Below are 14,385 nucleotides of genomic sequence, written 5' to 3'. Positions count from 1 at the left end.
GGGGGAGCAAAGTAGTAAGAGCTTTCTTATATTCTTTTTCATTCAAGTCTTCACAATTCTGTGTATTCTGAAGACATAACAACCAATTATATGAACTTAATTCAAATAAATGAAGTTTTTTAGTCAACTCAGGGAATTTGGTATCTGTCTTGCAGAGGGTGAAAACAAGTTTCTCCTTGGAGGCGAGGATTTTGAAGCTCTGTTTCACATACTTTGAGCATGTGGCCAGGTGTGACCAGTCCTTGGAAAAGGACATCATCCCTTGGTAAAGAGACAATGCAGGAGAAGACGAACTCGGGTGAGATGGATTGATACTTGGGCAAAGAGGGGGTGTGTGTCAGAATTACTGAGACTGGCTCAGGATAAGGCAGGGTTCAGAGGTACTGTACACAGGCTTGCTATGGGTGGCAAGGACTCCAGGGAACATAACAAGATTTTAAGTTGTATAACTATGGTTGATTGTTTATTATTTAAGTATCTTGTTTAGAGTCAACAGAACCTAGTGGAAGGCCTTTGTATTTCAAAGTCAGTTGGGCCCCAAGGGCCTGTGACCCTGACCCTAGTGTTATTTTGGAAGAACATTCTTCTAAAGTGGTATGGCACTGGTCCGTCAATTTGTTATACAGAGATAAACTGGGGTTATTGTGATGATGAACCCTATACAATGTCAGGTGTGTCAAATGCCATGTTACCCATGGTGGACAGTGTTTAGTGGAGCTCTCAGTTTAAGACAGGTTTGGAAGTAGGAGTGGCATTCACTTCCTAAATAACATGCCTTTGGAAACTCTGTGAATTTAGAGAAATGACTAAATAGTTATAAAACAGGCTTAAGCTCTTTTCTACATAGATTTGCTATGTCGTGCTAGACTCGACGGCAACCAACAACAACAAACAATATCTAGTTCAATATTCAAAGTCTGTGGGGTTTTTGACATTTAAAACAGTATTATGGAAAAGAATTCTCCTTTTTAGAGAGATCTACGGAAATATTTATTGACAAAGATGGTCATAATACAACACTGGTGAAGTTATGCAACAGGCACAAGGGCTTCAAGGTACTATTTTCTCTGTATGTACATATGTTCAAAATTTTCCCACTATCAACATTTACAAAACAGGATGAAAGGACATTCATTGATAAAGGAAGAAAGTCTAACTCTCCACAACTGGCCAGAAGAAACATCTATTTCCTCTCCTATACACGTTAGCCAAACAGACAGTTACTAATCCCCTAACACACAAGACGATTTACACCTTATTATATATACAGGTTCCTCCTGGTAATATCTTGCTGAAATCTCCCCTTCTAAAAACTCTAATCCAGTAGGGCCCAACTCAAATCAGGTACTAATGATCCCTTCACTTGTGTGTTCAGCACACAGTCAAGTTCCTGCCAAATGCCACAGTTCTAGACAAGGCAACTGCTTCCACAGAGCTTCTGGTCCAGTGGCAGGGAACACTCAAAGCAATTCCAACGTGCAGAAGAGGGGGTGAGTGAGTATTCTAAACAGGTCAGGCAAGTCCTCTGTGCTGAGGCTTCATCTGAGCTGTGAGTCAAATGACTAAAAGCAGCCAGCAACTTGAAATCTGAGGCAAGTATGTCCCAAGCACAGGAAGGGCAAATAACAAGCCCTTAAACAGAGTGCACTTGACAGAACTGAGCAGCAGAGAAAAGCCACTTAGATTAAGGTCACGTAGGCCATGGAAAAGATTTGTAATTTTATTTCAAGTGCTATGAAAAACCAATGGAGAGCTTTAAGCACCAATCTAGGACTTAAAAAGAACACTGGCTGCTGCACAGAGAACAGATTACAGGGAGCAGTGGCAGAAGCATAAAGTTCCCTCATCTTTGTTCTGGTTCTGGGGGAGCTGTCACCACTTCCTCTGTGGAGACAGAGGCTTCTCCACCCAGCAGTCTCTTACAGGCAGCCCTCCATGTGGTAAGGTACAGGACTCCCCCTACTCCCCTCTATCTTCCAAGGCACAGGACCAGGTAAACAAAGTACTCCCTCTCACAATAAGCAGGATGAAGAGCCATTACAATTTCTAAAGATAACATCATTCCTGCTTTCTATACTGAAGCTGTCACCAAAAATCTGCATGCTAAATCCTTCTTGAGAAAGAATCATTTGGCTGCTGCTTCAACTCTTTCTCATTTTATAAGTCAAGCTTTTCCAACATCCTAGACAAGTGTTAGACAATTCTCCATCACACTAATGAGACTCAACGTCCTGGAAGGGTCCCACTTAGGGTCCCGGTACCTTTCTCAACCGACACGCCCGATTTCTCTCCTGCACGGCAGACCACTCATTCATCCAGGCAGAATCCTAACAGTCCTCCAGCCCTTCCTACAGAAGCACAGTGTGAGCATTCGCTCCATTCTGCACACGTTCCCTGTGCACATTTGAAAATCTACAAAAATTCAGACTCATTCTCCCCACTGGGCCATGGACCATGACAGATGCAGAGGAAACTGAGGTTCTTAACAATTTCAACTTGTTCGACTCCACAATCAGCAGTCTTGGCACCAGCAACCAGGAAATTAAAAGACTAATTGTATTGGGAAAGTCTGCTGTCAGAGACCTCACCAGAGTACTAAAGAGCAACGTTGTCACTCTGGAGACAAAGGTGCGCCTGATACAATCGCTTGCTATACATCAGAGAGCTGAACAATGACTAGGAAGGATAGGAGAATTAATGTCTTTGAGCTATGGTGTTAGAGAAGAGTATTGAATGTACCATGGAATACTAAGAGAACAAACAGGTTTGACCTGGAGAGGGTGAAAGCAGGCTACTCCTTGGAGGCAAGGATTCTGAAGCTTCGTCTGACATACTTTGGACATGTTGCAAGGAGGGACCAGTCCTTGGAGAGGAATGTCATGCTTGGGAGGGTGGAAGGACAGTGCAGGAGAGGAAGACCCTCAGTGAGATGGATTGATTCAGTGACTTGAGTAATGGGAGTAGATGTGACAAAGACAGTGAGATTGGCACAGGATAGAGCAGGGTTTAGGGCTGTTGTACATAGGCAACTCGAGGGCACTTAACAACAACATTATTCAGTATTGAATGTAGTGGAGGAGGTCATTCATTGTCAAGCCTGTAAGTCTCACCTTTGTGCTAGTTTGGAACACCTTTTTTTGTTTGTGAACATGTCTTTAATAGTTGAAATACTTTTCTTCTTTTTGGTTGAATAGTAGGCTCCAAGTTTAGAGTGTTGGCTGGCAACCTATCTTACTAGAATTTAAGATGACTTTTTACTTCTCTTTTTTAATAATTTTAAGTCATTCATTGTACATACCTTCTTTCTTCCCCTTTTTCTCCCCCTCCGCCAGTCCTCTTTGCAATGTACCTCTTGTTCCAGATTCTTGTAATACGATTCTTTACTTTTTGAGGGATTTTTATGATTCTCCCATGTTTATACAAAATGCCTAGTATTTCCACCCATGATAAGTGTGTAAATGGAAGCATGTCTATTAAAAATACTGATTTAAGGAAAAAAAAATAGTAGTAAAGATAGTACATGAATGTTGAAAAACATGAAAATATATGAGGATAACAGAAGCTTGAGAAACATTTAATGTGTCGCATAGTAAGAGGATTTACTGTAGTTCCTGTTTTTAAATACCTGAGGTATTTTAGCTGCTGGGTGGCTTTGTGGAAGTTGCAGCCAGGAAAATGATTTCAATTTCTTTTCGTGGTAGAATAATACTTAAATCAAAGCAGGTACCTTGTATGCAGTGTGGGCTGGTTATCTCTAGTTGCTGTCTTTTTGAAATCTTTATAAAATTTGGGAACTGTAGTAGCCTGTTCTGTAGGGAGTTGTGCTTCTAACCAGAAGTGGCACCTCTTGTAATTCAAACCCACCCGCAACTGCAAGAGAAGGATGAATAGACTCCACTCATGTGATTTATGGCCTCAGAAACCCAGTGGAGAGGTACCATGATTTAGTTCTGACTCATTGGTAATGTTAGGTGCCATCGAGTTGTGTGCAACTCATAGTGACCCTAAGTACAACAGCTCTGAAGCCTGCCCTGTCCTGAGCTGGTCTCACTGACTCCGACATGCCTGTCCCCATTGTCCCAGTTACTGTGTCGCTCCATCTCATCTGGGGTCTTCCTCTCCTGTGCTGTCCCTCCACCATTCGATGTCCTTCTCCAAGGATCTGTCCCTCCTGTCCACATGCCCAAAGTATATGAGATGGAGCTTCACAATCTTTGCCTTCAAGAAGAAACTTGTTTTACCCTCTCCAAGATAGACCTATTTGTTTTCTTGGTGGTCCATGGAATGTTCAAGACTCTATTCCAGCACCACAATTCAAAGGCATTGTTTCCTCTTCTTTCATCCTTAGTCATCATTATCCAGCTCTCTGATGCATAGCAAGTAATTGCAAAGACCATACCCTGTATCAGGTACACCCTAGTCTCTAGACTGTCATTGTTGCTTCTCAATACTCTGGAGAGGTCCCTGACAGCAGATTGTCCCAGTGCAATTAATTTTTTGCTTTCCTGACTGCTGGTGCCAAGACTGCTGATTGTGGAGCCAACCAAACTAAAGCTGTGAACAATCTCAAACTCATCATCATCTATCATAATGCTGCCAATCGGCACAGTGGTGAGAATCTTTGTTTTCTTGATATTGAGCCTCAACCCATATTGAAGGCTGCAGTCCTCGACCTTTTGCAACAAGCGTTATAGGTCCTTCTCAGTTTTAGCAAGCAGGGTTGTGTCATCTGCATAATACAGAGTGGTGATGAATCTTCCACCAATCCTGATGCCACAATTCTCCTCTTAAGAGCGCAGCCTCCCAGATAATATGTTCTAAGCCAGACTTTTAGAGATCCTGTCATCTGCTGCTGGACAGAATACTTGTTGGTTGTCTGTTTATTCTAGATGCTTTCTTTGCATGACAACTAGAGCAATTTTACTGTGAAAGCAAATCAGATATTGCCCTGGCTCTCCTAATCATCAAACTCCAACACACACACACTTCATTCCTTTTCACAAACACAACAGCACTACCTCCCTCCTCTAATATACAGATACGCAAAAAAATAACATCACTACCCACTGCGCACAGTGCACACACACCTTGGTACCACGCAGTGTCCGCACTGCTCTTCACGTACAAGGTTCTGAAGCAAAGGCCGTCTCTCGGCACTCTCCTCCCTCGCTCCACTGTCCCTGGTCTTGCAGGTCTCAGTTCCTCATACAGAACACCCTCCTTCCTTGACAGAACTCAGGTTGCTTCCTCTGTGTGGCAAGCTGTCTCCATCGCCCCCACACAAGTTCCCACTCCCGAGTTAGCCCTAATTCAGACCCACTTCCTAAGAACCCTTCCTGGACCCCAAGATGAGCCCAGGATCTTTTGTTTATGGTGCTCACAGAGCAGGCAGCAAGTGACTATATAAGCATATATTCCCTCACACTTTTTTTCTATTTAGATCCCTTCTCTCCACTAGAAGGAAACTGAAGGCCAGTGGTCAAGCGCTCTGCCGCTGGTCACAAGGTGCAAACCCACTACCTGCTCTGCAGAGGGCGAAGCTGTGGCACTAAGCTCGGGAAAGGATTACTGTCTCGGATGCCACACAGGGCAGTTCCACTGTCTCCTTCGGGGCCAGTATGAGTCAGCACTGCCTTTACATCAGGAGGTCTGGTTTCAGGTTTAGCTATGACTACAAAAGACTGGAGCACATCAAAGACTGAGAGGATGGGGTAGGGTGGTCCAAGGTTCAGATCTGTGGTTCACGGGGTTGCTATGAGTTACAGTCAACTTGATGGCAGCTAACAATAATTCCAGACAAGATATAAAGCAGCGCAGGCTCAGGAAAAACCTACATGAAACCCAGCGGGGGAGAATCAGAGACTTCCTAGAGGAGGTGGTGGCTGCTTTGTACCGGGAAGTCTGAACAGACCCATGGTTGACCCTCCAGCAGGTTTTCAGAGGCAGTAAATCACACAGGAGACTGCCCATTTTCTCTCATGGAGCAGTTGGTGGATTCAAATGGTGTACTTGACATTGGTAATGCTCTGTGTGCAAGTGTGGACGGCAGCTGAGAGATAGTAAAACAGAGGCTCTTCTGATTAGGGTCATCCAATAGGTCATGTCCCAAGACAGCAATGATGATGTGGCCATTCTTCCACTGAATGGTCCTATGTGAGAAGAGGCCTCTGGTCTATCTCATGTCCTGAGCTACAGGCCAATCCCAAAGGTGTGCAGTTCGTATCCACCAGCTGCTCCATGGAGGATGGGTAATAGCCTCTCATACGATGTGCTACCTCTGCACACTCACTAGAGGGTAAGCAATGGTTCAGTTCTGACTTGACGGCACACAACAGAGCAAAGGCCCAGGGTACAAGGACTCTGCCTACTTTTGCTCATAACTGGTTTCCTGGTAGTCAATACAGCACTCAAAATTATAGTTACCAAACAATTATTTGTTAATGAATAAATAGGGTTACAAACATTAAATCAGATTGAAATGATATTGTTTCTCTAGGAAACCTCTAAAAATGTTAAGCAGAAAAGGACTAAGGACAGGGCCCATTGCTGCTTTTCAAACCTGGCTGTCCGTTAGGCTCGCCCAGGTATGTGAGAATCTCTAGCACACGGCGTCTGTGCACAAGTATTTGTAAAAGCCTGAGGGTGACAATCACAACTTTGAATAAATTTCTGTTCAGTCCACATTCTCGGACCTTGCTCACAGTGCCATCACAGTGTTCTGCAAAATACCCAGCTGAAATGCAGATAAACAACAGCTCCAATTTCCCTTTCAGAGCCCAATGACCCCTTCCAGACGGGGTATGATTTTTGTCTGTCATACCTTTTCCCCAGCCTCTCCCTACAGATATGACTGGCCTTCATTGTGCCTACACAGGTCTGCTGAAGGACTGGGGGGGGGAGGCAGAGCAGACACCATAATTGGCAGGACTAAGGGAGCTCTGTAGCACGGACTTGAAGCTTCAAGTGTGCTGTCCTGACTTAAAAACTGTGTCCTTGAAGAAATGCCGTAATTATGAATGAGGTTCTTGGTTCTTGTCCAAATTCACAGGGAGGCTCAGTCGAAGAGCCAGACTCAGTGTCCACGATGGTACCCACTCCCAGGCAGAGCCTCTTCCCCCCTCCCCCACACAGCAGCACTGGCAGCCTCACCTGTGTGGTAAATGGGGAGCAGCTGAAGGGAATGCAATCTGATATCATCAGACAACACATAGGGTGAAATATCAGGAGTAAAGCGTCTGTGGATGAAAAAGAGGGAAGGGGGGTGAACTTATCTCCATGCGTTTTCACCAAGTAAACATACATTAAACACTGACACATAAAAAGCCTGTAGATACCGGTAGAGCAAATGCTGGACATGGAAATACTGCATTTTTTCATCAGTTACTCCCGTTGACTCTAGTGTAACAGATATTCCAGACTGCTGGCTTTTTTCACCAAGAAGTTCCAGGGGCTTCTGGCACATAACAAAGTCGTCAGCCTCAAGCTGGGAAGAGTCATAACTGATGACTTAAAGAAAAAAAAATTAAGTTTAACGTCAAGTTCTACTAACTTCTTGAATGAAACATAGGAGTCAGAGCAGAGCATCCTCCATCAATTAAACAGACACATTCATTCATACAGCAGGTTGGAAACACACCCAGCAACATCTCCTGTATTTACAAGGCACTGTACTTCTCCCTGCCGCTCCAAGGGAGAGAGAAGGTCATTTCCTCCCCTGAGATTTACAGCTTCAGAAACTCAATGGAAGGTAAGCTTTGAGTGGGTTCCAACTTCACAGTAAGGACCTGACAGTTTTGAAAAATGTTAATTGTCATCAATTCTTCACAATAAACTAATACAGGTTAGGTATCCTCATGCTCATTTTGTAGATGAGGAAAATTAAGCTCACTGGTAGGGTTAACTGACAAATGCAGAAATGTCTTTTTATGTGCTATGGAATAAAATCTACATAGCCAGGTAATAAATCCAAATCCTGTACTGCAGGAGTAATAAATGAATCTATACTATGGCTTAGAATCCTGCATTCAGAGGGAGCCTTTCAAAGATCCTAAGAGGTAAGGATTTTTTTCCTCTACACATAAACAAGAAAACAAATTAAACTTCACATCATTTACCTTCTTGTGTCTTTTTCACTGGAGTGTTGGTCTTCCGGGGATGGTGGTTCACAGTCTCATCATTTTTAGGGTTGGAGTCTAGTTTTAGGATTAAGACTTCTAAATCCGACATAACAGCAACATAACCAGCACAGAAAGAAATTTCTACGGGGGTGATATTCTCTACATGAATAATTAATGAGCGTTCAAAGTCCAGTATTGAGAATTCCTCAGTAATGACCTGGTAGGTCAAACTAAACAAGACTAACTTATTTGTTTAACCAACAAGAAGGTCTCCTTTCACAGGGCAACAGGAAACGCATAAGGGGGCTTCGGAGAGGGGCATTTCGATGATGGACATCTGGTCTCTGAAGGTTTCACAGAAGGGGGCCTCCACATTGTGCCCCACCATTCGGACACACACACGAGAGGTTTCAGTCCTTTTACTTCTCCAGTTCACATAGGCACGAAGAAATGTAGCTTTGTTTTTCTCTTCAATTGCCACCAAATAGTCTCCTGCAAAGGAAAATTATCATTAGAATTTCGAAATTGACATTTAACCTCCACCTTGCTGCCATGGAAAGGGTTTATCAGCAGACAGGAATCCTAGGGAGCCCTGGTGGCTTAGTGGTAAGAAGTTGCACTATCAGCTCAAAGGCTCACACAATTTGCTGCCCCTGAGAACCTGCCAGCAGGCCAGCTATGAGTCAGTTCTGACTCAATGGACATAACAGGAACCCTAGAATGAACTCCCCAATCAAAGGGTTAGAAGGACAAAACTCTCACGGGATCTCAGTTATTAGCAGTTCTAACTGGCATTAGGCATTTATAATCTGCAATATAATACACTCTTATTTTAGAGTCTTAAACTATTAACTCCTTGTATGGCTTACACAGAAACGCTACATTGCCTGGCACCACCCTCGGAATTGCTGATATGCTTGAGCCCACAGTTGCACCTACTTTGTTCAGACCCTAATTATCATTGTTAGGTGCTGCTGAGTCGACTCATAGATATACTATGAAAAACAGATCTGCACCTTGCCCTCTTTTCTATGCCACCTTCATCATCTCTGATATGCCTGAGCCTATTGTTAGTTGCTGTGTGGATCCACCTTTTTGAGGGTCTTTTTCTCCACTGCCAATCCTCAACCTTTTTTTATAAACATGTTATCTTTTTCCAAACTGGTTGTTACTGTTAAATGCAAACCTCCAGAAACAGTAAATCACGCGGAAGGAGATGGCCCATCATTTTGTGGAGTGCAGCTTGCTGGATTAGAACTGTGTGCCTTTGGGAATGCAGCACAGCTTCTTACATCTATTGCTGTTGCTAGGTGCAACTCATAACAACCCTATGAACCAGACCTGAATCCTGCCCTTTCCTGTGCAATCCTCATCATCTCTGATACACTTGAGTCCACTGCTGCAGTCACTGTGTCAATCCACCTCCTTGGGGGGGGGGGGTCTTCCTCTCTTTTGCTGACCCTCAAACTTTCTAAGCATGATGTCCCTTTCCAAGGAAGAGCCTCTCCTAGCAAAATGTTCAAAGTATGAAAGTCAGAGTTTTGTCATCTTTGCCTCCAAGGAACATTCTGCCTGCACTTTTTTCAAGACATTTTTCTTTGCTCATGGATACTCAGTACTCTTCTCTAACACCACAACTCAAAGGCATCCTTATTCACCATCCAGATCTCAGATGTATAGCAAGCAGGTGATTGAAAAAACCACTATCTGAATCAGGTACACTTAGTCTTCAAGCTGACATCATTGCTCTTAAGGATTTTGGAGAAGTCTCTGACAGTGGCCTTGCCCACAGCAATGTCTGCTATCTCCTGGCTGCTGGTGCCAAAGATGCTGATGATCCAACCAGGATGAAATCAGTGACAGCTTCAAACCTTTCTCTATGTATCATGATATTATCTATTGGCACCATAATGAAGACCTTTGATTTAGTAATGTTAAGGGAGCTCTGGTGGCCTAGTGGCAAGAAGCTGTGCTGCAATCCCAAAGGCACATGGTTCAAGGCTGCTCCACGGGAGAAGGATGAGCAATCTCCTCCCATGTGATTCATTACCTCTGAAAACTCACTGGAGGGTCAGCTATGGTTGGTTCCAACTCAAAGGTACACAACATGGTAGGGCAATCCATACTAAAGACTAGGCCACCAGAATTTCATATTACCAGTGTTGGGGAATGTTGGGGAGGAAAGGAGAGCCTCTGGCCAGGACAGATCACCTAGCTCTAGTTAAGTCACAACCTGGGAAGATGGCTGCTACATCTGTTGAACTGGGAGTAGTCCGCATGAGGCTGAGGTTCTCCTGACCAAGCTGCATGTCCCATGTCTGTAAGCCTACCCTGTGCTGTTTTCCTGTTTCTTGCTCATATATAAGTGCACTGCAGCCCCCTATAGAGTTGAGCTGGATCAGCTCTCTGAATGGCTACTGGAGCGGTGTGTCTCCAGAGTGGTGTGTTTTCCTCATGCTTACTCTCATCAGGGTGTTGCTGTTCATTGTCAGCAAACAGACAGCAGACATAACCAGCTTCACTGGTACGTTTATTTGAACAAACCTATTTCCCCAATCTCTCCAGCACTGATTCTATGTAAAAGAATAAAAGTGGAATTTCACAGCTATTAACATTTCTAGTCCCAGACCGTTTATACAGCTAAACATTTTTTCAATGCTTATTATCAGTGATGTAGTTTTTCTTCTACAAGTATTCCATCTTCTTTAGATTGTTCAATGTGTATTTCTTATATATGAATCCCATTGTCATCAAGTCTGTTCTCAGTCACAGAAATGTTCCACCAGGTTCCCAGGCTCTAAATCTGTACAGAAGAGAGACCCTCCTTCTTCCCAAGACGATCCTCTAGTTAGGACAGAGACTGCCCACAGAGGAGCTGGTGGATGTGAATCACATGCCTTCAGGATGGCAGTGCACATTCTTACCTGTAGGTCACCAGAGCTCCTCACCATTTTAGTAAAGGGTGTTAATTTATGTCTTTAGAATGAGTGGAGGAGAGGCAGTTAAGTCAGGGATGTAACAAAAGCAGAAACTATGATTCTAACACCATTAAGTCAAGCAGCCCTTTCCCGCTGGGCTGAAATGGAAACACTGCTGTGAATGCACTGGGTTCTCCACCAGGCAAGCAAGTGCAGAGAGAGATGGGAAGGGAAATGAGTATTAGAAATGTCAGTCAATTCTAACATTTTCAGGACTCTTTGGACATTTTCCACAAAATGAGACTAAGTTTTGTTATTTAAAAAACTATTTGTATTTTGTTTTCAAGAAAAGAACAAGTACTAGATGAAGAATAAGAAATCTGCTGAAAATGAAATTACAGGTGATTTCTTTCCAGCGTCACAGCACCATGCAAGCCAACACAGTGCAGCAAGCTGACAGACAGGTGGAGGACAGGCAGAGGTGCACACACACACACACACACACACACACACACACGAGTTCACACATTTCTCTACAGGACGCTGACGGATACAGATCCCAGAGGTGTATTAAAAAAATAAACATGCTCATCTAGATAATAACATAATTATGATAAAAACAAAAGGGGGGAAATATGGGAAGCCAATATTAAATATTTTTAATAAACTGACTGCTATTTAAAAAAAATAAACAAAAAATTCTAGTGAGATAAAATTGTAAACATTTTCTATATGAGTAAGAGGCCAATGAAGTCTTTTCAATAAATATAAATGGCTAATGTAAGACTCTGGTCTGGGGAGTGATTGTCACAGTGGAGGGACACAGAGTGCTTGAATTAGCAGATCCCAGGTCTCAGTTACTGATGAGAGTGAGGGAAGAAAGCAAAGAGGAAATGTTACCCAGCCTCAGCGATAGCCTGGAGACAGGTCTATTTATGCTCAGTCATGCACGGACGAACAGAAGCTCCAGCTACAGGCGGAAGACCAGGCCACAGACTAAAAGTACCCTGGAGCTACATGGCCCACACTGACGCTGTCCCACATGACTTGAACTTTTTTTAAACCAGCCAAGTAGATTATAAAACACCTTTGTTCTTCAAAGCTTTATTAATAATGCACGATACCACATGACTCGTGACTTCTTGTTGGCAGTGTGGCTGGAAGTCAGTGGCTCTCAATCCTGGCTGAACACTAGACTCGCCTCAAATCCATCCACTGACATTGTGTGTTTTTTAAGATCTCCAGGCAGTGATAATTCTGAGCCCTAAATCACCACAAATGACAAACAAGGAAGTGAAAGGAGCATGTAACTCTTGTTATTTCCAATTCTAGGAGTAAATTTGGGAGAATGGGGCAAATTATGTAAATCAGTATTTCTCATTTACATAAACACACCACACACACACACACACACACACACACACACACTGGGGACTGCCAATGAATTAAAATAACTCAAGCTCACTGCTGTCAAGTTGAGACTGACTCATAATGAACCTTAAAAGGGTTTTCTGAGGTGGTAAATAGTCCCAGAAGAGATCACCCTGAGAAGCTGTTACTGGATTCAAATCACCAGAGAAGGGTCACTATGGGGGTAGTAGTGCAACTCCTCATGGACTCCCCTACCAATCTTAAAAATGAGAAATCCCCTGTGTAAAAGAGGAAATAGGTGACAAAGAAAATGATCAGTATCGTGAAAGGCCGCCCATGATAAGTGGATTTTTTTAACACCAAAACCAAGATTATTTTATGACAGTCACAACTCAAATACTTGTCCTAAAATTGTACTGCAGAAAAGGAACACAGAGATATAATCTATGGTGTTCAAACAGGCCTGTGGAGCAGTACAGGCCTCTATTTGAGAGTTTCACTAGTCAAAGAGAAAAACTAGGGACAGTAGACTAAGTCACTTACAAAACTAATTTCATCCTACGTTTGCGGCTGTTTTTCTGTTTGTAAATAACGATGATACTGAATAGTAGCATTGAAAATTTTTTTAGAAGTATGTATTTTTACTTGACAAAATAAAGGTCAGATACCATGCATGATAAGCCTGGATTTTAAGCCACTAAATCTCAATGTCTGGGAATCAACAGTTCGTTTTTTGTTTACAGCAACTGAGCACAAATGTTTTCCATAAACCTTCACCCAATAAGCTGCAGATAAAGACCTGCAGTCTTTCAGGAGTTCTATCAGCACCTCAAGAGTACTGAAGTGCAACGACGTCAGGCTGGAGACTAAGGTGTGCCTGATCCAGGCTATAGTCTTTGCAATTACGTGCTATGCATCGGAGAGTTGTACAGTGTGAATAGGGATGATAGAAAGAGAATTTATGCCTTTGAGCTGCGGTGCTGGAGAAGAGTGTTGACTATACCATGGACTGCTAGGAGAACAACCAGGTTTGTCATAGAGAGGGGGAAGCCAGAATGCTCCTTGGAGTCAAGGATTCTGAAGCTTCCTCTGACATACTTTGGGCATGTTGCAAGGAGGGACTGGTCCTTGGAGAGGGACATCATGTTTGGCAGAGTGGAGGGACGGCGCCGGAGAGGAAGACCCTTGATGACATATATAGATTCTGTGACTGGAGTGGTGGGAATGAATGTTTGAGACGGCGAGGTTGGCACAGGATAGAACGGCGTTTAGAGCTCTTGTACATAGAGCCACTATGAGTCGCAAACGACTCGATGGCACATAACAACAACAATCAGGACCTCAGCTCTACCAATGTACTCTTCATCCTTCTTGAAAGTTCTGATTCTGACTCCAACCTTAAGTATATTGGGCAGTTCATGAAATCAGTAAATTCGTCTACAATTTGACCTATTTTTAATTGTGGCTTTCCCTAAAATGGGCATCTACACAGCACCCCTTAGTAGTCCTTCACAATTCAGGGAGAAAACAGACCCCACAGAGGTGAAGTCCCCGCGTTAGGGCTAATGAACAATAAACATCGACATAAATGTGAACAAGATCGCAGCAGATTTGACAAAGGGCAACCACGCGTTAGGGTAACTGCTGACGCTGGGAGTCCCTGGAGGTTGGGATGTCCTTGTTCCTACTTGAGTGTTAGGTCTGAAATTCCTATTATAGGAGAAAGGAAAGAGGAAAAAGGGGGACGAGAAAGGTGGAGAGAAGATGCGAGGCCCCTGCTCCACCGCCTTCCCGAAGGAAGCGTCCGGGAAGGAGGCGCCCCAGCTCCCACCTGTGGTCACCGAGCCCTCCACGGCCACCCTGGGCGTGGCCAGCCCCGCCGGACAGCGCGCCCGGCTCGGCGCAGCGACTCACCGGCCGCGCTGTAGGCCAGGCGCAGCACCCGGCCCGGCGTGGAGAAGGCGCCCCGCGGCCGGCAC

General features: G+C 43.9%; 1 protein-coding gene across 1 annotated transcript in view; it reads right to left on the bottom strand.

Annotated features, from left to right (window-relative positions):
- The window catches only part of HPS3 (Hermansky-Pudlak syndrome 3), a 47,529-nt gene extending 33,151 nt beyond the window's left edge, over positions 1 to 14,378 (bottom strand). Inside the window, exons 1-4 of the mRNA XM_006895573.1 lie at positions 14,321 to 14,378; positions 8,115 to 8,609; positions 7,335 to 7,506; positions 7,150 to 7,235 (exon numbers count right to left, since the gene is read on the bottom strand). Coding sequence (XP_006895635.1) covers positions 7,150 to 7,235; positions 7,335 to 7,506; positions 8,115 to 8,226 — 370 coding nt within the window. The 5' untranslated portion in view covers positions 8,227 to 8,609; positions 14,321 to 14,378. The remainder of the gene's footprint in view (positions 1 to 7,149; positions 7,236 to 7,334; positions 7,507 to 8,114; positions 8,610 to 14,320) is intronic.
- Positions 14,379 to 14,385: the final 7 nt, after the last annotated feature.

The sequence above is a fragment of the Elephantulus edwardii genome, unplaced genomic scaffold, assembly GCF_000299155.1.
Source record: "Elephantulus edwardii isolate Elephantulus edwardi_28Jun2011 unplaced genomic scaffold, EleEdw1.0 scaffold00169, whole genome shotgun sequence".
Lineage (NCBI taxonomy): Eukaryota > Metazoa > Chordata > Mammalia > Macroscelidea > Macroscelididae > Elephantulus > Elephantulus edwardii.
The sequence above is the reverse complement of the archived record's forward strand: the minus strand, read 5'-3'. Positions and strand labels throughout refer to the sequence as shown.